Source organism: Pelobates fuscus, chromosome 4 (assembly GCF_036172605.1).
Source record: "Pelobates fuscus isolate aPelFus1 chromosome 4, aPelFus1.pri, whole genome shotgun sequence".
Lineage (NCBI taxonomy): Eukaryota > Metazoa > Chordata > Amphibia > Anura > Pelobatidae > Pelobates > Pelobates fuscus.
In genome coordinates this window covers 3,923,737-3,949,524 of record NC_086320.1, presented here as the reverse complement: position 1 = coordinate 3,949,524, position 25,788 = coordinate 3,923,737, and the positions used below count along the sequence as shown (strand labels likewise).

The 25,788-nt window shown below is 46.8% G+C and overlaps 2 protein-coding genes across 4 annotated transcripts in view; one reads left to right on the top strand and one right to left on the bottom strand.

The window, feature by feature from the left end:
- The window catches only part of DGAT1 (diacylglycerol O-acyltransferase 1), a 239,784-nt gene that overhangs the window by 158,258 nt on the left and 55,738 nt on the right, over positions 1-25,788 (bottom strand). The gene's annotated exons all lie outside the window — the stretch shown is intronic.
- Positions 1-25,788, top strand: part of LOC134608247 (TBC1 domain family member 20-like) — a 138,224-nt gene that overhangs the window by 103,778 nt on the left and 8,658 nt on the right. For all 3 annotated transcript variants that reach the window (XM_063450912.1, XM_063450914.1, XM_063450915.1), the window contains 3 exons: positions 1,020-1,206; positions 2,040-2,141; positions 8,021-8,162. In XM_063450912.1, the coding sequence (XP_063306982.1) occupies positions 1,020-1,206; positions 2,040-2,141; positions 8,021-8,162 (431 nt within the window). The remainder of the gene's footprint in view (positions 1-1,019; positions 1,207-2,039; positions 2,142-8,020; positions 8,163-25,788) is intronic.

Sequence of the window (25,788 nt, the reverse complement as noted above, 5' to 3'; positions counted from 1 at the left end):
GCGTGCTGTATCTATAGGTGCTCGGGGTATTGTAGAGAAGCTCGGCGTGCTGTATCTATAGGAGCTCGGGGTATTGTAGAGGAGCTCGGCGTGCTGTGTCTATAGGTGCTCGGCGTATTGTAGAGGAGCTCTGCGTGCTGTATTTATAGGTGTTCGGGGGATTGTAGAGGAGCTTGGCATGCTGTATCTATAGGAGCTCGGGGTATTGTAGAGGAGCTTGACTTGCTGTATCTATAGGAGCTCGGGGTATTGTAGAGGAGCTCGGCGTGCTGTATCTATAGGAGCTCGGGGTATTGTAGAGGAGCTCGGCGTGCTGTATCTATAGGAGCTCGGGGTATTGTAGAGGAGCTCGGCGTGTTGTATCTATAGGTACTCGGCGTATTGTAGAGGAGCTCGGCGTGCTGTATCTATAGGAGCTCGGGGTATTGTAGAGGAGCTTGGCGTGCTGTATCTATAGGTGCTCGGGGTATTGTAGAGGAGCTCGGCGTGTTGTATCTATAGGAGCTCGGGGTATTGTAGAGGAGCTCTGCGTGCTGTATCTATAGGAGCTCGGGGTATTGTAGAGGAGCTCGGCGTGCTGTATCTATAGGAGCTCGGGGTATTGTAGACGAGCTCGGCGTGCTGTATCTATAGGAGCTTGGGGTATTGTAGAGGAGCTCGGCGTGTTGTATCTATAGGAGCTCGGGGTATTGTAGAGGAGCTCGGCGTATTGCAATTGTGTATTGCGTTGTGTGCGGAGGTTTGTGTGTTTACAGTTCAGCATGGTGCGGAGCGCTCAGCGTGCTGCAGGGCTGTGTATAATTTCTCTGAAGATGCAGAGCTCTTTGTGATGTGTTTTTGCAGGGATGCGTGATGCGGAGCGCTCAGCGTGCTGCAGGGCTGTGTATAATTTCTCTAAAGATGCAGAGCAATTTGTGATGTGTTTTCGCAGGGATGCGTGATACGGAGCGCTCCGCGTGCTGCAGGGCTGTGTATAATTTCTCTAAAGATGCAGAGCAATTTGTGATGTGTTTTCGCAGGGATGCGTGATGCGGAGCGCTCTATCTTGCAGCAGCAGCTGATGGATATAATTCTGTTCGTTCTTCAGTCTCATCCAGAGCTTCATTATTACCAAGGATACCACGATATCGCTGTCACTCTCCTACTGACTGTGGGACCACGTCTGGCTACCGCCATGCTCTCCACCCTGTCCACACATCACCTGCGGTATGTACTCGATAGCACGATACAACGACGTATGTAGATACAAAGTCCAAACACTCCGAGAACATTGCTCATTATTGATGTATTCTAGCAGGTAGAGAATGGGTTATTCTGTGTTTTAAAGCATTGGTTAAATATTCCAGATGATTCTGGCTGTCTCCTGTGTTCATAGTTGCCAATACGAATTAAGACGGTAAAAGTTGCTGTGAGCCACGCACAGGCCCACCCCACTACCAGCTCCTTCTAGTAACAGGACAGCCATCAAGCTAACGTTCAAAGAGTTCAATAATGAGACGACACCATAACTACATACAACATAATGAGTTTTATAACAATGTCCACTTCGGGGAACAAGTTTACGCCTCCATTTACCAACTGCTATTACCTTCATTACAAGAATAAAACTCTCTGAACTTAATAGAAAGAATCTCTGAATTGTATGATCTGCACCAATTATCAGAATATAGAAACTCCCCATAAGGGCACGCCATGTTACTGTTCGATTTACCGCTTTCCTGGAAGGGCGTGCATTTTTCACTCGTTCTAAGCGCCGCGTCAGTCAGCAGAGAGAGGAGAAGAAACCCGTGTGTTCGTTTCCTCGCTCAATGCAAGCTGTGCCAGGACTGAACTGGATTGTAATCTGCTAAATCTTTAGTATAAAAAGCGTCCACACAGGCCCCTCTCTGATTAATGATACCACTACCTGCTGTATAATGATACACCATTATACAGCAGGTAGTGGTATCATTAATCAGAGAGATATGATCATTATTCGTGTATCTGGACTCGGCGTCAATAAACTGGACTTGCTTGATGTTATTATATTATCTCCGCAGAGATTTTATGGAGCATACCATGGATCACACAAAGCACATGCTTAATTATCTGATGCCACTAATACAGAGTCAAAGCACCCCGCTACATGACTTCCTGTTCAGGTAAGTGGTACGACAGCCCTAAAGTCCCCCAATATGAAGAGAAGTCTGTCGCTGGAGCTTAAAGGGGAACTATAGTCACCAGAACAAATACAGCTTATTTGTGTATACCATGTCCTGCTGGAAAATGCAGTGTTTACATTACAGCCTAATGATACCCTCACTGGCCACTCCTCAGATGGCTGCTGGAGGTGCTTCCTGGGGCAGTGCTGCTCTGTGTGACTGACATTTAGTGTTGCCACCCTCTGCATGCAGACACTGAACTTTCCCGATAGAGATGCATTGGATTAATGCATCTCTATGCGAAGGTGCTGATTGGCTAGGGTGGCATTTGGCCCCGTCCCCTTGGCTGAGATCATCAGAAATGACCGTCTCAGCCAATCCAATGCTTTTATGGGAAAGCGTTGAGATTGTCAATTCTGATGATGTCAGCCAAGGGGACAGAGCCTGCGCCGGTGAAGGTTTTTAAAATGTATTTAAGGAGGGCCAGGAACCCTACATGTATTTTCAGCACTATAGGTTCAGGAATAGAAACCCCTACAGCAAGCATGTCAAACTCAAAGTCTTGCACGGGACACATAAACAAGGTGTAAGTTTATGTGGGAAGCAGAAAACAATCCTTACATTTTCATAGAAAAGTAGGTTTATTTTGAAAAGTACAGTATTAAAAATCGCCCAACACTCCCCTCTACTAAATCCCAGTCCCCCCTATACTAAATCCCAGTCCCCCCCTCTCTGCTAAATCCCAGTCATCCCCCCTCTACTAAATCCCAGTCGTCCCCCCCCTCTACTAAATCCCAGTCGTCCCCCCTCTCTGCTAAATCCCAGTCGTCCCCCCTCTCTGCTAAATCCCAGTCGTCGTCCCCCTCTGCTAAATCCCAGTCATCCCCCCTCTACTAAATCCCAGTCGTCCCCCCAATCTACTAAATCCCAGTCGTCCCCCCTCTCTACTAAATCCCAGTCGTCCCCCCTCTCTACTAAATCCCAGTCGTCCCCCCTCTCTACTAAATCCCAGTCGTCCCCCCTCTCTACTAAATCCCAGTCGTCCCCCCTCTCTACTAAATCCCAGTCGTCCCCCCTCTCTACTAAATCCCAGTCGTCCCCCCTCTCTACTAAATCCCAGTCGTCCCCCCTCTCTACTAAATCCCAGTCGTCCCCCCTCTCTACTAAATCCCAGTCGTCCCCCCCCTCTGCTAAATCCCAGTCATCCCCCCTCTACTAAATCCCAGTCGTCCCCCTCTCTACTAAATCCCAGTCGTCCCCCCTCTCTACTAAATCCCAGCCGTCCCCCCTCTCTACTAAATCCCAGTCGTCCCCCCTCTCTACTAAATCCCAGTCGTCCCCCCTCTCTACTAAATCCCAGTCGTCCCCCCTCTCTACTAAATCCCAGTCGTCCCCCCTCTCTACTAAATCCCAGTCGTCCCCCCTCTCTACTAAATCCCAGTCGTCCCCCCTCTCTACTAAATCCCAGTCGTCCCCCCTCTCTACTAAATCCCAGTCGTCCCCCCTCTCTACTAAATCCCAGTCGCCCCCCCTCTCTACTAAATCCCAGTCGTCCCCCCTCTCTACTAAATCCCAGTCGTCCCCCCTCTCTACTAAATCCCAGTCGTCCCCCCTCTCTACTAAATCAGTCGTCCCCCCTCTCTACTAAATCACAGTCGTCCCCCCTCTCTACTAAATCAAAGTCGTCCCCCCTCTCTACTAAATCACAGTCGTCCCCCCTCTCTACTAAATCACAGTCATCCCCCCCTCTACTAAATCACAGTCGTCCCCCCTCTCTACTAAATCACAGTCGTCCCCCCTCTCTACTAAATCCCAGTCGTCCCCCCTCTCTACTAAATCCCAGTCGTCCCCCCTCTCTACTAAATCCCAGTCGTCCCCCCTCTCTACTAAATCCCAGTCGTCCCCCCTCTCTACTAAATCCCAGTCGTCCCCCCTCTCTACTAAATCCCAGTCGTCCCCCCTCTCTACTAAATCCCAGTCGTCCCCCCTCTCTACTAAATCCCAGTCATCCCCCCTCTCTACTAAATCACAGTCGTCCCCCCTCTCTACTAAATCACAGTCGTCCCCCCTCTCTACTAAATCACAGTCGTCCCCCCTCTCTACTAAATCACAGTCGTCCCCCCTCTCTACTAAATCACAGTCGTCCCCCCTCTCTACTAAATCACAGTCGTCCCCCCTCTCTACTAAATCACAGTCGTCCCCCCTCTCTACTAAATCCCAGTCGTCCCCCCTCTCTACTAAATCCCAGTCGTCCCCCCTCTCTACTAAATCCCAGTCGTCCCCCCTCTCTACTAAATCCCAGTCGTCCCCCCTCTCTACTAAATCCCAGTCGTCCCCCCTCTCTACTAAATCCCAGTCGTCCCCCCTCTCTACTAAATCAGTCGTCCCCCCTCTCTACTAAATCACAGTCGTCCCCCCTCTCTACTAAATCCCAGTCGTCCCCCCTCTCTACTAAATCCCAGTCGTCGTCCCCCCCCTCTACTAAATCCCAGTCGTCGTCCCCTCTACTAAATCCCAGTCGTCTCCCCCTCTACTAAATCCCAGTCGTCCCCCCCTCTACTAAATCTCAGTCGTCCCCCCCTCTACTAAATCCCAGTCGTCCCCCCCTCTACTAAATCCCAGTCCCCCCCTCTACTAAATCCCAGTCCCCCCCCTACTAAATCCCAGTCCCCCCTCTACTAAATCCCAGTCCCCCCCTCTACTAAATCCCAGTCCCCCCCCTCTACTAAATCCCAGTCCCCCCCTCTCTACTAAATCCCAGTCCCCCCCCCTCTCTACTAAATCCCAGTCCCCCCCCCTCTCTACTAAATCCCAGTCCCCCCCCCTCTCTACTAAATCCCAGTCCCCCCCCCTCTCTACTAAATCCCATTCCCCCCCCCTCTCTACTAAATCCCAGTCGTCCCCCCTCTCTACTAAATCCCAGTCGTCGTCCCCCCTCTCTACTAAATCCCAGTCGTCGTCCCCCCTCTCTACTAAATCCCAGTCGTCGTCCCCCCTCTCTACTAAATCCCAGTCGTCGTCCCCCCTCTCTACTAAATCCCAGTCGTCGTCCCCCCTCTCTACTAAATCCCAGTCGTCGTCCCCCCTCTCTACTAAATCCCAGTCGTCGTCCCCCCTCTCTACTAAATCCCAGTCGTCGTCCCCCCTCTCTACTAAATCCCAGTCGTCGTCCCCCCTCTCTACTAAATCCCAGTCGTCGTCCCCCCTCTCTACTAAATCCCAGTCGTCGTCCCCCCTCTCTACTAAATCCCAGTCGTCGTCCCCCCTCTCTACTAAATCCCAGTCGTCGTCCCCCCTCTCTACTAAATCCCAGTCGTCGTCCCCCCTCTCTACTAAATCCCAGTCGTCGTCCCCCCTCTCTACTAAATCCCAGTCGTCGTCCCCCCTCTCTACTAAATCCCAGTCGTCGTCCCCCCTCTCTACTAAATCCCAGTCGTCGTCCCCCCTCTCTACTAAATCCCAGTCGTCGTCCCCCCTCTCTACTAAATCCCAGTCGTCGTCCCCCCTCTCTACTAAATCCCAGTCGTCGTCCCCCCTCTCTACTAAATCCCAGTCGTCGTCCCCCCTCTCTACTAAATCCCAGTCGTCGTCCCCCCTCTCTACTAAATCCCAGTCGTCGTCCCCCCTCTCTACTAAATCCCAGTCGTCGTCCCCCCTCTCTACTAAATCCCAGTCGTCGTCCCCCCTCTCTACTAAATCCCAGTCGTCGTCCCCCCTCTCTACTAAATCCCAGTCGTCGTCCCCCCTCTCTACTAAATCCCAGTCGTCGTCCCCCCTCTCTACTAAATCCCAGTCGTCGTCCCCCCTCTCTACTAAATCCCAGTCGTCGTCCCCCCTCTCTACTAAATCCCAGTCGTCGTCCCCCCTCTCTACTAAATCCCAGTCGTCGTCCCCCCTCTCTACTAAATCCCAGTCGTCGTCCCCCCTCTCTACTAAATCCCAGTCGTCGTCCCCCCTCTCTACTAAATCCCAGTCGTCGTCCCCCCTCTCTACTAAATCCCAGTCGTCGTCCCCCCTCTCTACTAAATCCCAGTCGTCGTCCCCCCTCTCTACTAAATCCCAGTCGTCGTCCCCCCTCTCTACTAAATCCCAGTCGTCGTCCCCCCTCTCTACTAAATCCCAGTCGTCGTCCCCCCTCTCTACTAAATCCCAGTCGTCGTCCCCCCTCTCTACTAAATCCCAGTCGTCGTCCCCCCTCTCTACTAAATCCCAGTCGTCGTCCCCCCTCTCTACTAAATCCCAGTCGTCGTCCCCCCTCTCTACTAAATCCCAGTCGTCGTCCCCCCTCTCTACTAAATCCCAGTCGTCGTCGTCCCCCCTCTCTACTAAATCCCAGTCGTCGTCCCCCCTCTCTACTAAATCCCAGTCGTCGTCGTCCCCCCTCTCTACTAAATCCCAGTCGTCGTCGTCCCCCTTCTCTACTAAATCCCAGTCGTCGTCGTCCCCCCTCTCTACTAAATCCCAGTCGTCGTCGTCCCCCCTCTCTACTAAATCCCAGTCGTCGTCGTCCCTCTCTACTAAATCCCAGTCGTCGTCGTCCCTCTCTACTAAATCCCAGTCGTCGTCGTCCCTCTCTACTAAATCCCAGTCGTCGTCGTCCCTCTCTACTAAATCCCAGTCGTCGTCGTCCCTCTCTACTAAATCCCAGTCGTCGTCGTCCCTCTCTACTAAATCCCAGTCGTCGTCGTCCCTCTCTACTAAATCCCAGTCGTCGTCGTCCCTCTCTACTAAATCCCAGTCGTCGTCGTCCCTCTCTACTAAATCCCAGTCGTCGTCGTCCCTCTCTATAACCGGGAAGGCTCCTCCCCCATTATAAGAATAATTACAGGGAAGGCCCCTCCCCCCATTATAAGCATAATTACCGGGAAGGCCCCTCCCCCATTATAAGAATAATTACAGGGAAGGCTCCTCCCCCATTATAAGAATAATTACAGGGAAGGCCCCTCCCCCCATTAAAAGAATAATTACAGGGAAGCCCCCCCCCATTATAAGAATAATTACAGGGAAGCCCCCCCCCCATTATAAGAATAATTACAGGGAAGGCCCCTCCCCCGTTATAAGAATAATTACAGGGAAGGCCCCTCCCCCGTTATAAGAATAATTACAGGGAAGGCCCCTCCCCCGTTATAAGAATAATTACAGGGAAGGCCCCTCCCCCGTTATAAGAATAATTACATGGAAGGCCCCTCCCCCGTTATAAGAATAATTACAGGGAAGGCCCCTCCCCCATTATAAGAATAATTACAGGGAAGGCCCCCCCCCCTTATAAGAATGATTACAGGGAAGGCCCCTCCCCCATTGTAAGAATAATTACATGGAAGGCCCCTCCCCCATTATAAGAATAATTACAGGGAAGGCCCCTCCCCCATTATAAGAATAATTACCGGGAAGGACCCTCCCCCATCATAACAATAATTACAGGGAAGGTCCCTCCCCCATTATAAGAATAATTACAGGGAAGGCCCCTCCCCCATTATAAGAATAATTACAGGGAAGGCCCCTCCCCCATTATAACAATAATTACAGGGAAGGCCCCTCCCCCATTATAACAATAATTACAGGGAAGGCCCCTCCCCCATTATAACAATAATTACAGGGAAGGCCCCTCCCCCATTAAAATAAATGCCATTAAACACCCTCATTATAATTACCAGAAAGCATTCCCATTTTTATAATTATTGGAAAGCCCCCTTATAATTGCTGTAAAGCCAACTCCCCGTTATAATAATTGGCAGTGCAAAGCTTACCGTTCTCTATTCCCTTCATTTCATGATATCTTGTACACCTGTAACCTGTGTGATTATTGGACAGGCCTTCAACAAAGGATTCTGGGAGCCATCTTCTGTTCAATATGTCTGATCCCCTCTTTCTCCATTCAGGTCAGAGGTCGGCTATATATTCGCCCTAAGCTGGCTGATCACGTGGTACGGACACGTTCTCAGTGATTATCACCAAGTCCTGCGCTTATATGACTTCTTCTTGGCCTCGCACCCGCTCATGCCGGTATACTGCGCAGCACAGGTATAATATACAGCTAACCTTCCAAACGGCTTCATACCCTGCACACTAGAGGTGACACACAGAGCACATAAACACATACTAATAGTCATATACACACCGCACACTACCTCCGTACACAAACACGCCATGTAACACTGACAAACACATACTAATAGTCATATACTCACACCGCACACTACCTCCATACACAAACACGTCATGTAACACTGACAAACACATACTAATAGTCATATACACACACCGCACACTACCTCCATACACACACGCCATGTAACACTGACAAACACATACTAATAGTCATATACTCACACCGCACACTACCTCCATACACAAACACGCCATGTAACCCTGACAAGCACTTACTAATAGTCATATACTCACACCGCACACTACCTCCATACACAAACACGCCATGTAACACTGACAAACACATACTAATAGTCATACACACCGCACACTACCTCCATACACAAACACGTCATGTAACACTGACAAACACATACTAATAGTCATACACACCGCACACTACCTCCGTACACAAACACGTCATGTAACACTGACAAGCACATACTAATAGTCATATACTCACACCGCACACTACCTCCATACACAAACACGCCATGTAACACTGACAAACACATATTAATAGTCATATACACACACCGCACACTACCTCCATACACAAACACGTCATGTAACACTGACAAACACATACTAAGTCATATACACACCGCACACTACCTCCATACACAAACACGTCATGTAACACTGACAAAAACATACTAATAGTCATATACACACACCGCACACTACCTGAATACACAAACACGTCATGCAACACTGACAAAGACATACTAATAGTCATATACACACCGCACACTACCTGAATACACAAACACGCCATGTAACACTAACAAACACATACTAATAGTCATATACTCACTGCCCACTACCTCCATACACACACGCCATGTAACACTGACAAACACATACTAATAGTCATATACACACACCGCATACTACCTGAATGCACAAACACGCCATGTAACACTGACAAACACATACTAATAGTCATATACTCACTGCACACTACCTCAATACACAAACACGTCATGTAACACTGACAAACACATACTAATAGTCATATACTCACACCGCACACTACCTCCATACACAAACACGCCATGTAACACTGACAAACACATATTAATAGTCATTTACACACACCGCACACTACCTCCATACACAAACACGCCATATAACACTGACAAACACATACTAAGTCATATACACACACCGCACACTACCTCCATACACAAACACGCCATGTAACACTGACAAACACATACTAATAGTCCTATACTCACCGCACACTACCTCCATACACAAACACGCCATGTAACACTAACAAACACATACTAAGTCATATACACACACCGCACACTACCTCCATACACAAACACGCCATGTAACACTGACAAACACATACTAATAGTCATATACTCACCGCACACTACCTCCATACACAAACACGCCATGTAACACTGACAAACACATACTAATAGTCATATACTCACCGCACACTACCTCCATACACAAACACGTCATGTAACACTGACAAACACATACTAATAGTCATATACTGACACCGCACACTACCTCCATACACAAACACGCCATGTAACACTGACAAACACATACTAATAGGCATATACACACACCGCACACTACCTCCATGCACAAACACGTCATGTAACACTGACAATCACATACTAATAGTCATACACACCGCACACTACCTCCGTACACAAACACGTCATGTTGATGTAGATTCATTTAGAAATAAACAAAAATGTTTAAATGTCTATCTGTTCCTGTCCAAATCTGAGATGATTAAATTGCGTATACGCAGAAGTAAGTTCACACTGACACATGCAGTTCAAGTTAAAAATTACTTCAGAAAATTTAATGGCATCTGGGCAAAAAACAGGCTTGCAGGCCCTTATAAGACCAAAATGACGTCTCACTACCACGTGGTGCTGGAGACAAGCAATGCCTGCTTGAATCCGCCCGCCACAAATAAAAATTGGAATTCCACCAGCCTCAGCGCTCGAAGCTGGAGGTTACCACCTCTCTGCAAGCAGAGTTATGTGCACAATGAGGCTAGCTAGGCTATCAAAGTGACACCATGGGGAATCCCCAGGAAGCAATGAGTCTACACCCCTCCACAGATTCCCCCCTCCTCTTTTTCCTTACAGCCACAGCCACGAGGCTCCTAAAAGAGGTAAACAGGCAAAGAAGACCCCCAGGAAAACTTCCACAGGTCCACCCCCCTTTTTCCTTACAACCACAGCCACGTGGTTCCTAAAAGGAGTAAACAGGCAAACAGAGGACCCCAGGCAAACACCCCCAGGTCCACCCCCCTTTATCCCAAAAGGGGTAAACAGACAAACATAGGACCCCCAGGCAAACTACCACAGGTCCACCCCCCTTTATCCCAAAAGGGGTACACAGATAAACACTCTACCCGGGCACTTAAACTAAAACAGGCCAATACAAACACACCCAGGCAACAGATAGACTAAATGCAGGTAAACAAGTGAGTAACAACAAGACACCGGGCAAGATATTACCTTTGTCTTTGATGTCCTCCCGGGAAGCAGTCACAGACACGTGGACGGGTCAATCAAAGGGACCGGAACATACCGGTGGCTCTGCAGAAGTCTCTACCGTGTAATCGGAGGTGATCAGTCTCCCTTTCCTTCCCCCCGGATTCCTCTGTCCAACAGCGTCTTCCTTAGGACGGCTTACCGACCAGAGGCCATAGCCCGGTGCCCCACGTTCTGGACGCCAAATTGATGTAGATTAATTTAGAAATAAACAAAAATGTTTAAATGTCTATCTGTTCCTGTCCAAATCTGAGCTGATTAAATTGCGTATACGCAGAAGTAAGTTCACACTGACACATGCAGTTCAGGTTAAAAATAACTTCAGATTTTTTTTTTTTTTTTTTAAATTCTTTATTTTTTGTTGTGCAAGATATAACAATAGGCTTACTTAGCCATGGTAGCAGTCGTAAGCGGCAATATACAATAATCACAAACATGGCATATGTATAGACGGCACAATTTTTTGGGTTTTGTTGAGAAGAAAAAACGTAGACAGTAGATTTACATAGCAATTTACAGGTGAGTTTTCCCGTCTGACATGTACAATATTAAGGGATTATTATAACAAGAGTTAACCGTTGCTAGGGTTACGTTAAAATTATCCTTGCAAGCTAGGTACACGCTATAGCTACCGCTAGCATAGTGAATTGCCTAAGTAAGTAGTGACAGTCGCTTAAAGTTAATATACATTGTTATGTCAGATATCATCGCTTACTCATCTATATCTTTCCGCTTTATTTAAATGTTGCTGTGTAATACTAAGGCTTATGTATTGTTGCTTTTACGGCACCAAACCTCTCACCTAGGCGTTCACACAGATGGTATAATACTACCTAAGAATGTTATCGCGTTACAAAAGTCAAATTTAGCTTTAAATATAGCTTTATCACAAGACGGCCGCAGCAGAAGCCACGGCAAGACCTGTTCATTTAACTATAGTGCTGGTGTAGTATCCCTTCACACTTTCTTTGCAGACATAGTAGGTAGTGGTAGTGGATAGTGATGCAGTGAACAGAATATGCTTAACTGTCTATGCAACTCTTTGGGCGTAGTCCGCTGGGTAAACTGGGCAGACGTTTATCGTGAGGTCCAGGAGCATGCTTGGTATGGATAAGTGAGTCCATTGATGCTGTTTGACGGTTATCGTGGGGTCAAGCTAGAGCTGGCTTAGGTCCAGGCTGGCAGGGTAGGTTATTGCTGGATGGGTACAGGGTGGGTGGCTTGATGTTCCGGTCCCCGTGGGGCAGGTTATGCCAAGGTCTGCTCACACCTGTGGGATTGCTTGTCATAGTGTCCTCCATAGGATCTCTTCACCCTATTGCCTCCCTGCGTGATGCCCCTGGCATCATTTGCCCCTGGCATCATTCCCTTCATTTGCTCAGTGCAGTCTGCCAGCATAGCCCTGGGGCAGTCTGTCATGGTTGTTGCGCCGGCTGTTCGTGCACATGGCTGTCGTGCGGCGGCCATCTTGAGAAGCGCCATGCGGTGGTCACCTCGCGCCCGGGTGGATACTTGAGCCTGGTTTGGCGAGCTGTTCAGCACCCTTACGGACCGGGATGACCCCCCCGGTCCAGGGGGGGGAGGGGCGCCGAACACCGGCCGGAGACCCGGGAGAGCTCAAGCTTCGGGTAACGGATCGCTTCGTGAAGGGTATCCCCTCGTACCTCAGGATCTGGGGATCCGGGTGAGTGTCGTTGCGGGCTATTGTGACGATTTTTTCCTCCAGTTTGTGCCGTTTTCCCGGTCCCAAGGCGGGAGCTCAGACAAAGCGTGTCTGATCCCGTCGGCGGTCCGGCCCCGCCCCCCAACTTCAGAAAATTTAATGGCATCTGGGCAAAAAACAGGCTTGCAGGCCCTTATAAGACCAAAATGACATCATCATTGAATATCAGATAATAACAAATAAACATCATTAATTGGATTAAATGTTAAGTGGCTATGTCAATGTCCACCCATAAATATTATTAATTGGCTCAGGGATTTGAGTGACTAGTGGGGCACCCTCCCATCATGGGATGTCGTCTTTACTCGATGGGAGGGGGAATCTGGCGGCTAGCCATTTTGGGTAGTTAGTGATGTCAGACTCGTGATCAGGCTCAGGGTTCTTTTTATGAATAGAACATTTCATTAGTACAGTGTTCTCATGGCCTTCAGATTATACTATGTTGCAAATTACAGGAGATTCAGCAATTCCGGGGTTAGTCATGTCTTTATAGAAAATACAGTCTCTATTCATTACACTAAATGTTGCTGGGAAATTCTGTCATGTAATGTGGACAAAATGGAGGGTCTGTCATAATGTGAGGTTATGTGAGATTAAAATGGAGTTAGTACAATAATTCAATACAGGTGCAATAAAGATTTTTAAATAATTCTACATCAATGTAACACTGACAAGCACATACTAATAGTCATATACTCACACCGCACACTACCTCCATACACAAACACGCCATGTAACACTGACAAACACATACTAAGTCATATACACACACCGCACAATACCTCCATACACAAACACGCCATGTAACACTGACAAACACATACTAATAGTCATTTACACACACCGCACAATAACTCCATACACAAACACGCCGTGTAACACTGACAAACACATACTAATAGTCATTTACACACACCGCACAATAACTCCATACACAAACACGCCATGTAACACTGACAAACACATACTAATAGTCATTTACACACACCGCACACTACCTCCATACACAAACACGCCATGTAACACTGACAAACACATACTAATAGTCATATACTCACACCGCACACTACCTCCATACACAAACACGCCATGTAACACTGACAAACACATACTAATAGTCATATACTCACACCGCACACTACCTCCATACACAAACACGTCATGTAACACTGACAAACACATACTAATAGTCATATACACACACCGCACACTACCTCCATACACAAACACGCCATGTAACACTGACAAACACATACTAATAGTCATATACACACACCGCACACTACCTCCATACACAAACACGCCATGTAACACTGACAAACACATACTAATAGTCATATACTCACACCGCACACTACCTCCATACACAAACACGCCATGTAACACTGACAAACACATACTAATAGTCATATACACACACCGCACACTACCTCCATACACAAACACGCCATGTAACACTGACAAACACATACTAATAGTCATATACTCACACCGCACACTACCTCCATACACAAACACGCCATGTAACACTGACAAACACATACTAAGTCATATACACACACCGCACACTACCTCCATACACAAACACGCCATGTAACACTGACAAACACATACTAAGTCATATACACACACCGCACACTACCTCCATACACAAACACGCCATGTAACACTGACAAGCACATACTAATAGTCATATACACACACCGCACACTACCTCCATACACAAACACGCCATGTAACACTGACAAGCACATACTAATAGTCATATACTCACACCGCACACTACCTCCATACACAAACACGCCATGTAACACTGACAAGCACATACTAATAGTCATATACTCACACCGCACACTACCTCCATACACAAACACGCCATGTAACACTGACAAACACATATTAATAGTCATTTACACACACCGCACACTACCTCCATACACAAACACGTCATGTAACACTGACAAGCACATACTAATAGTCATATACTCACACCGCACACTACCTCCATACACAAACACGTCATGTAACACTGACAAACACATACTAATAGTCATATACTCACACCGCACACTAACTCCATACACAAACACGCCATGTAACACTGACAAACACATACTAATAGTCATATACTCACACCGCACACTACCTCCATACACAAACACGCCATGTAACACTGACAAGCACATACTAATAGTCATATACTCACACCGCACACTACCTCCATACACAAACACGCCATGTAACACTGACAAACACATACTAAGTCATATACTCACACCGCACACTACCTCCATACACAAACACGCCATGTAACACTGACAAACACATATTAATAGTCATTTACACACACCGCACACTACCTCCATACACAAACACGCCATGTAACACTGACAAACACATACTAAGTCATATACACACACCGCACAATACCTCCATACACAAACACGCCATGTAACACTGACAAGCACATACTAATAGTCATATACTCACCGCACAATAACTCCATACACAAACACGTCATGTAACACTGACAAACACATACTAATAGTCATATACTCACCGCACAATAACTCCATACACAAACACGTCATGTAACACTGACAAACACATAATAAGTCATATACTCACACCGCACACTACCTCCATACACAAACACGCCATGTAACACTGACAAACACATATTAATAGTTATATACACACACCGCACACTACCTCCATACACAAACACGCCATGTAACACTGACAAACACATACTAATAGTCCTATACTCACCGCACACTACCTCCATACACAAACACGCCATGTAACACTAACAAACACATACTAAGTCATATACACACACCGCACACTACCTCCATACACAAACACGCCATGTAACACTGACAAACACATACTAATAGTCATATACTCACCGCACACTACCTCCATACACAAACACGCCATGTAACACTGACAAACACATACTAATAGTCATATACTCACCGCACACTACCTCCATACACAAACACGTCATGTAACACTGACAAACACATACTAATAGTCATATACTGACACCGCACACTACCTCCATACACAAACACGCCATGTAACACTGACAAACACATACTAATAGGCATATACACACACCGCACACTACCTCCATGCACAAACACGTCATGTAACACTGACAATCACATACTAATAGTCATACACACCGCACACTACCTCCGTACACAAACACGTCATGTTGATGTAGATTCATTTAGAAATAAACAAAAATGTTTAAATGTCTATCTGTTCCTGTCCAAATCTGAGATGATTAAATTGCGTATACGCAGAAGTAAGTTCACACTGACACATGCAGTTCAAGTTAAAAATTACTTCAGAAAATTTAATGGCATCTGGGCAAAAAACAGGCTTGCAGGCCCTTATAAGACCAAAATGACATCATCATTGAATATCAGATAATAACAAATAAACATCATTAATTGGATTAAATGTTAAGTGGCTATGTCAATGTCCACCCATCAGTAGGAGGGAGGAGTAGGAGGAGTAGGAATGAGTAAGAGGAGGAGGGAGGAGTACGAGGAGGAGAAGGTGGAGTAGGAGGAGGGGATTAGGAGGAGGAGAAGGAGGAGGAGAAGGTGGAGTAGGAGGAGGGGAGGGAGGAGTAGGAGGAGAAGGTGGAGTAGAGGGAGGAGTAGAAAGAGGAGGGAGGAGTAGAAAGAGGAGGGAGGAGTAGAAAGAGGAGGGAGGAGTAAGAGCAGGAGGAAGGAGGAGGAGAAGGTGGAGTAGAGGGAGGAGAAGGTGGAGTAGAGGGAGGAGAAGGTGGAGTAGAGGGAGGAGTAGGAGGAGGAGTAGGGGAGGAGTAGGAGGAGGAGTGGAGGAGGAGGAGTAGAGGAGAAGTAGGAGCAGGAAGAAGGAGTAGAAGGAGGAGAAGTTGGAGTAGAGGGAGGAGAAGTAGGAGGAGAGAGGAGAAGTAGGAGGAGAGAGGAGAAGTAGGAGGAGAGAGGAGAAGTAGGAGGAGAGAGGAGAAGTAGGAGGAGAGAGGAGAAGTAGGAGGAGAGAGGAGAAGTAGGAGGAGAGAGGAGAAGTAGGAGGAGAGAGGAGAAGTAGGAGGAGAGAGGAGAAGTAGGAGGAGAGAGGAGAAGGTGGAGTAGAGGGAGGAGTAGGAGGAGAAAGTGGAGTAGAGGGAGGAGTAGGAAGAGGAGGGAGGAGTAAGAGCAGGAAGAAGGAGTAAGAGGAGGAGAAGGTGGAGTAGAGGGAGGAGTAGAGGAGAAGTGAGAGGAGAAGGTGGAGTAGAGGGAGGAGTAGGAGGAGAAAGTGGAGTAGAGAGGGGTGTAGGAGGAGAAAATGGAGTAGAGAGGACTGTAGATGAAGGGGAGGGATCGGTGGAAGGAGTAAGCGGGGGTGGGCAGGTAAGGGAGCAGACAGGCGATGTAGCAGTGGAGGATACATCAGAAATCAAGACTAGGTAGAAATTAGGAGGCAGGTAGGATTCTCTTTCGCTATGGAGGCTGCAAATAGCCCATATACAACAATTCAATTGAAATACAGTGCATGCATCACAGTTCAAATAAAATCAACAGTAATCCCTTTACTTTACTCGTGTGACCAAAGTCACCTCCCTCAACCTCGTAGTGTCCCCGCTCGGAGAATTACTTCCTCAAGTCTCACTACCAGCGGCCACAGGAAACAGCAATCCTCTCCGACCCGAGTCCTGTATAGCCTCCCTCGTTACAGCAGTCCACTAAGTGTGGCCACCTCTATCCTCACTCCCGTAGCGCCCCTACGGATCCACCCGTAAGTCTCACTACCACGTGGTGCTGGAGACAAGCAATGCCTGCTTGAATCCGCCCGCCACAAATAAAAATTGGAATTCCACCAGCCTCAGCGCTCGAAGCTGGAGGTTACCACCTCTCTGCAAGCAGAGTTATGTGCACAATGAGGCTAGCTAGGCTATCAAAGTGACACCATGGGGAATCCCCAGGAAGCAATGAGTCTACACCCCTCCACAGATTCCCCCCTCCTCTTTTTCCTTACAGCCACAGCCACGAGGCTCCTAAAAGAGGTAAACAGGCAAAGAAGACCCCCAGGAAAACTTCCACAGGTCCACCCCCCTTTTTCCTTACAACCACAGCCACGTGGTTCCTAAAAGGAGTAAACAGGCAAACAGAGGACCCCAGGCAAACACCCCCAGGTCCACCCCCCTTTATCCCAAAAGGGGTAAACAGACAAACATAGGACCCCCAGGCAAACTACCACAGGTCCACCCCCCTTTATCCCAAAAGGGGTACACAGATAAACACTCTACCCGGGCACTTAAACTAAAACAGGCCAATACAAACACACCCAGGCAACAGATAGACTAAATGCAGGTAAACAAGTGAGTAACAACAAGACACCGGGCAAGATATTACCTTTGTCTTTGATGTCCTCCCGGGAAGCAGTCACAGACACGTGGACGGGTCAATCAAAGGGACCGGAACATACCGGTGGCTCTGCAGAAGTCTCTACCGTGTAATCGGAGGTGATCAGTCTCCCTTTCCTTCCCCCCGGATTCCTCTGTCCAACAGCGTCTTCCTTAGGACGGCTTACCGGCCAGAGGCCATAGCCCGGTGCCCCACGTTCTGGACGCCAAATTGATGTAGATTAATTTAGAAATAAACAAAAATGTTTAAATGTCTATCTGTTCCTGTCCAAATCTGAGCTGATTAAATTGCGTATACGCAGAAGTAAGTTCACACTGACACATGCAGTTCAGGTTAAAAATAACTTCAGATTTTTTTTTTTTTTTTTTTAAATTCTTTATTTTTTGTTGTGCAAGATATAACAATAGGCTTACTTAGCCATGGTAGCAGTCGTAAGCGGCAATATACAATAATCACAAACATGGCATATGTATAGACGGCACAATTTTTTGGGTTTTGTTGAGAAGAAAAAACGTAGACAGTAGATTTACATAGCAATTTACAGGTGAGTTTTCCCGTCTGACATGTACAATATTAAGGGATTATTATAACAAGAGTTAACCGTTGCTAGGGTTACGTTAAAATTATCCTTGCAAGCTAGGTACACGCTATAGCTACCGCTAGCATAGTGAATTGCCTAAGTAAGTAGTGACAGTCGCTTAAAGTTAATATACATTGTTATGTCAGATATCATCGCTTACTCATCTATATCTTTCCGCTTTATTTAAATGTTGCTGTGTAATACTAAGGCTTATGTATTGTTGCTTTTACGGCACCAAACCTCTCACCTAGGCGTTCACACAGATGGTATAATACTACCTAAGAATGTTATCGCGTTACAAAAGTCAAATTTAGCTTTAAATATAGCTTTATCACAAGACGGCCGCAGCAGAAGCCACGGCAAGACCTGTTCATTTAACTATAGTGCTGGTGTAGTATCCCTTCACACTTTCTTTGCAGACATAGTAGGTAGTGGTAGTGGATAGTGATGCAGTGAACAGAATATGCTTAACTGTCTATGCAACTCTTTGGGCGTAGTCCGCTGGGTAAACTGGGCAGACGTTTATCGTGAGGTCCAGGAGCATGCTTGGTATGGATAAGTGAGTCCATTGATGCTGTTTGACGGTTATCGTGGGGTCAAGCTAGAGCTGGCTTAGGTCCAGGCTGGCAGGGTAGGTTATTGCTGGATGGGTACAGGGTGGGTGGCTTGATGTTCCGGTCCCCGTGGGGCAGGTTATGCCAAGGTCTGCTCACACCTGTGGGATTGCTTGTCATAGTGTCCTCCATAGGATCTCTTCACCCTATTGCCTCCCTGCGTGATGCCCCTGGCATCATTTGCCCCTGGCATCATTCCCTTCATTTGCTCAGTGCAGTCTGCCAGCATAGCCCTGGGGCAGTCTGTCATGGTTGTTGCGCCGGCTGTTCGTGCACATGGCTGTCGTGCGGCGGCCATCTTGAGAAGCGCCATGCGGTGGTCACCTCGCGCCCGGGTGGATACTTGAGCCTGGTTTGGCGAGCTGTTCAGCACCCTTACGGACCGGGATGACCCCCCCGGTCCAGGGGGGGGAGGGGCGCCGAACACCGGCCGGAGACCCGGGAGAGCTCAAGCTTCGGGTAACGGATCGCTTCGTGAAGGGTATCCCCTCGTACCTCAGGATCTGGGGATCCGGGTGAGTGTCGTTGCGGGCTATTGTGACGATTTTTTCCTCCAGTTTGTGCCGTTTTCCCGGTCCCAAGGCGGGAGCTCAGACAAAGCGTGTCTGATCCCGTCGGCGGTCCGGCCCCGCCCCCCAACTTCAGAAAATTTAATGGCATCTGGGCAAAAAACAGGCTTGCAGGCCCTTATAAGACCAAAATGACATCATCATTGAATATCAGATAATAACAAATAAACATCATTAATTGGATTAAATGTTAAGTGGCTATGTCAATGTCCACCCATAAATATTATTAATTGGCTCAGGGATTTGAGTGACTAGTGGGGCACCCTCCCATCATGGGATGTCGTCTTTACTCGATGGGAGGGGGAATCTGGCGGCTAGCCATTTTGGGTAGTTAGTGATGTCAGACTCGTGATCAGGCTCAGGGTTCTTTTTATGAATAGAACATTTCATTAGTACAGTGTTCTCATGGCCTTCAGATTATACTATGTTGCAAATTACAGGAGATTCAGCAATTCCGGGGTTAGTCATGTCTTTATAGAAAATACAGTCTCTATTCATTACACTAAATGTTGCTGGGAAATTCTGTCATGTAATGTGGACAAAATGGAGGGTCTGTCATAATGTGAGGTTATGTGAGATTAAAATGGAGTTAGTACAATAATTCAATACAGGTGCAATAAAGATTTTTAAATAATTCTACATCAATGTAACACTGACAAGCACATACTAATAGTCATATACTCACACCGCACACTACCTCCATACACAAACACGCCATGTAACACTGACAAACACATACTAAGTCATATACACACACCGCACAATACCTCCATACACAAACACGCCATGTAACACTGACAAACACATACTAATAGTCATTTACACACACCGCACAATAACTCCATACACAAACACGCCGTGTAACACTGACAAACACATACTAATAGTCATTTACACACACCGCACAATAACTCCATACACAAACACGCCATGTAACACTGACAAACACATACTAATAGTCATTTACACACACCGCACACTACCTCCATACACAAACACGCCATGTAACACTGACAAACACATACTAATAGTCATATACTCACACCGCACACTACCTCCATACACAAACACGCCATGTAACACTGACAAACACATACTAATAGTCATATACTCACACCGCACACTACCTCCATACACAAACACGTCATGTAACACTGACAAACACATACTAATAGTCATATACACACACCGCACACTACCTCCATACACAAACACGCCATGTAACACTGACAAACACATACTAATAGTCATATACACACACCGCACACTACCTCCATACACAAACACGCCATGTAACACTGACAAACACATACTAATAGTCATATACTCACACCGCACACTACCTCCATACACAAACACGCCATGTAACACTGACAAACACATACTAATAGTCATATACACACACCGCACACTACCTCCATACACAAACACGCCATGTAACACTGACAAACACATACTAATAGTCATATACTCACACCGCACACTACCTCCATACACAAACACGCCATGTAACACTGACAAACACATACTAAGTCATATACACACACCGCACACTACCTCCATACACAAACACGCCATGTAACACTGACAAACACATACTAAGTCATATACACACACCGCACACTACCTCCATACACAAACACGCCATGTAACACTGACAAGCACATACTAATAGTCATATACACACACCGCACACTACCTCCATACACAAACACGCCATGTAACACTGACAAGCACATACTAATAGTCATATACTCACACCGCACACTACCTCCATACACAAACACGCCATGTAACACTGACAAGCACATACTAATAGTCATATACTCACACCGCACACTACCTCCATACACAAACACGCCATGTAACACTGACAAACACATATTAATAGTCATTTACACACACCGCACACTACCTCCATACACAAACACGTCATGTAACACTGACAAGCACATACTAATAGTCATATACTCACACCGCACACTACCTCCATACACAAACACGTCATGTAACACTGACAAACACATACTAATAGTCATATACTCACACCGCACACTAACTCCATACACAAACACGCCATGTAACACTGACAAACACATACTAATAGTCATATACTCACACCGCACACTACCTCCATACACAAACACGCCATGTAACACTGACAAGCACATACTAATAGTCATATACTCACACCGCACACTACCTCCATACACAAACACGCCATGTAACACTGACAAACACATACTAAGTCATATACTCACACCGCACACTACCTCCATACACAAACACGCCATGTAACACTGACAAACACATATTAATAGTCATTTACACACACCGCACACTACCTCCATACACAAACACGCCATGTAACACTGACAAACACATACTAAGTCATATACACACACCGCACAATACCTCCATACACAAACACGCCATGTAACACTGACAAGCACATACTAATAGTCATATACTCACCGCACAATAACTCCATACACAAACACGTCATGTAACACTGACAAACACATACTAATAGTCATATACTCACCGCACAATAACTCCATACACAAACACGTCATGTAACACTGACAAACACATAATAAGTCATATACTCACACCGCACACTACCTCCATACACAAACACGCCATGTAACACTGACAAACACATATTAATAGTCATATACACACACCGCACACTACCTCCATACACAAACACGCCATGTAACACTGACAAACACATACTAATAGTCCTATACTCACCGCACACTACCTCCATACACAAACACGCCATGTAACACTAACAAACACATACTAAGTCATATACACACACCGCACACTACCTCCATACACAAACACGCCATGTAACACTGACAAACACATACTAATAGTCATATACTCACCGCACACTACCTCCATACACAAACACGCCATGTAACACTGACAAACACATACTAATAGTCATATACTCACCGCACACTACCTCCATACACAAACACGTCATGTAACACTGACAAACACATACTAATAGTCATATACTGACACCGCACACTACCTCCATACACAAACACGCCATGTAACACTGACAAACACATACTAATAGGCATATACACACACCGCACACTACCTCCATGCACAAACACGTCATGTAACACTGACAATCACATACTAATAGTCATACACACCGCACACTACCTCCGTACACAAACACGTCATGTTGATGTAGATTCATTTAGAAATAAACAAAAATGTTTAAATGTCTATCTGTTCCTGTCCAAATCTGAGATGATTAAATTGCGTATACGCAGAAGTAAGTTCACACTGACACATGCAGTTCAAGTTAAAAATTACTTCAGAAAATTTAATGGCATCTGGGCAAAAAACAGGCTTGCAGGCCCTTATAAGACCAAAATGACATCATCATTGAATATCAGATAATAACAAATAAACATCATTAATTGGATTAAATGTTAAGTGGCTATGTCAATGTCCACCCATCAGTAGGAGGGAGGAGTAGGAGGAGTAGGAATGAGTAAGAGGAGGAGGGAGGAGTACGAGGAGGAGAAGGTGGAGTAGGAGGAGGGGATTAGGAGGAGGAGAAGGAGGAGGAGAAGGTGGAGTAGGAGGAGGGGAGGGAGGAGTAGGAGGAGAAGGTGGAGTAGAGGGAGGAGTAGAAAGAGGAGGGAGGAGTAGAAAGAGGAGGGATGAGTAGAAAGAGGAGGGAGGAGTAGAAAGAGGAGGGAGGAGTAAGAGCAGGAGGAAGGAGGAGGAGAAGGTGGAGTAGAGGGAGGAGAAGGTGGAGTAGAGGGAGGAGAAGGTGGAGTAGAGGGAGGAGTAGGAGGAGGAGTAGGGGAGGAGTAGGAGGAGGAGTGGAGGAGGAGGAGTAGAGGAGAAGTAGGAGCAGGAAGAAGGAGTAGAAGGAGGAGAAGTTGGAGTAGAGGGAGGAGAAGTAGGAGGAGAGAGGAGAAGTAGGAGGAGAGAGGAGAAGTAGGAGGAGAGAGGAGAAGTAGGAGGAGAGAGGAGAAGTAGGAGGAGAGAGGAGAAGTAGGAGGAGAGAGGAGAAGTAGGAGGAGAGAGGAGAAGTAGGAGGAGAGAGGAGAAGGTGGAGTAGAGGGAGGAGTAGGAGGAGAAAGTGGAGTAGAGGGAGGAGTAGGAAGAGGAGGGAGGAGTAAGAGCAGGAAGAAGGAGTAAGAGGAGGAGAAGGTGGAGTAGAGGGAGGAGTAGAGGAGAAGTGAGAGGAGAAGGTGGAGTAGAGGGAGGAGTAGGAGGAGAAAGTGGAGTAGAGAGGGGTGTAGGAGGAGAAAATGGAGTAGAGAGGACTGTAGATGAAGGGGAGGGATCGGTGGAAGGAGTAAGCGGGGGTGGGCAGGTAAGGGAGCAGACAGGCGATGTAGCAGTGGAGGATACATCAGAAATCAAGACTAGGTAGAAATTAGGAGGCAGGTAGGATTCTCTTTCGCTATGGAGGCTGCAAATAGCCCATATACAACAATTCAATTGAAATACAGTGCATGCATCACAGTTCAAATAAAATCAACAGTAATCCCTTTACTTTACTCGTGTGACCAAAGTCACCTCCCTCAACCTCGTAGTGTCCCCGCTCGGAGAATTACTTCCTCAAGTCTCACTACCAGCGGCCACAGGAAACAGCAATCCTCTCCGACCCGAGTCCTGTATAGCCTCCCTCGTTACAGCAGTCCACTAAGTGTGGCCACCTCTATCCTCACTCCCGTAGCGCCCCTACGGACCCACCCGTAAGTCTCACTACCACGTGGTGCTGGAGACAAGCAATGCCTGCTTGAATCCGCCCGCCACAAATAAAAATTGGAATTCCACCAGCCTCAGCGCTCGAAGCTGGAGGTTACCACCTCTCTGCAAGCAGAGTTATGTGCACAATGAGGCTAGCTAGGCTATCAAAGTGACACCATGGGGAATCCCCAGGAAGCAATGAGTCTACACCCCTCCACAGATTCCCCCCTCCTCTTTTTCCTTACAGCCACAGCCACGAGGCTCCTAAAAGAGGTAAACAGGCAAAGAAGACCCCCAGGAAAACTTCCACAGGTCCACCCCCCTTTTTCCTTACAACCACAGCCACGTGGTTCCTAAAAGGAGTAAACAGGCAAACAGAGGACCCCAGGCAAACACCCCCAGGTCCACCCCCCTTTATCCTAAAAGGGGTAAACAGACAAACATAGGACCCCCAGGCAAACTACCACAGGTCCACCCCCCTTTATCCCAAAAGGGGTACACAGATAAACACTCTACCCGGGCACTTAAACTAAAACAGGCCAATACAAACACACCCAGGCAACAGATAGACTAAATGCAGGTAAACAAGTGAGTAACAACAAGACACCGGGCAAGATATTACCTTTGTCTTTGATGTCCTCCCGGGAAGCAGTCACAGACACGTGGACGGGTCAATCAAAGGGACCGGAACATACCGGTGGCTCTGCAGAAGTCTCTACCGTGTAATCGGAGGTGATCAGTCTCCCTTTCCTTCCCCCCGGATTCCTCTGTCCAACAGCGTCTTCCTTAGGACGGCTTACCGGCCAGAGGCCATAGCCCGGTGCCCCACGTTCTGGACGCCAAATTGATGTAGATTAATTTAGAAATAAACAAAAATGTTTAAATGTCTATCTGTTCCTGTCCAAATCTGAGCTGATTAAATTGCGTATACGCAGAAGTAAGTTCACACTGACACATGCAGTTCAGGTTAAAAATAACTTCAGATTTTTTTTTTTTTTTTTTAAATTCTTTATTTTTTGTTGTGCAAGATATAACAATAGGCTTACTTAGCCATGGTAGCAGTCGTAAGCGGCAATATACAATAATCACAAACATGGCATATGTATAGACGGCACAATTTTTTGGGTTTTGTTGAGAAGAAAAAACGTAGACAGTAGATTTACATAGCAATTTACAGGTGAGTTTTCCCGTCTGACATGTACAATATTAAGGGATTATTATAACAAGAGTTAACCGTTGCTAGGGTTACGTTAAAATTATCCTTGCAAGCTAGGTACACGCTATAGCTACCGCTAGCATAGTGAATTGCCTAAGTAA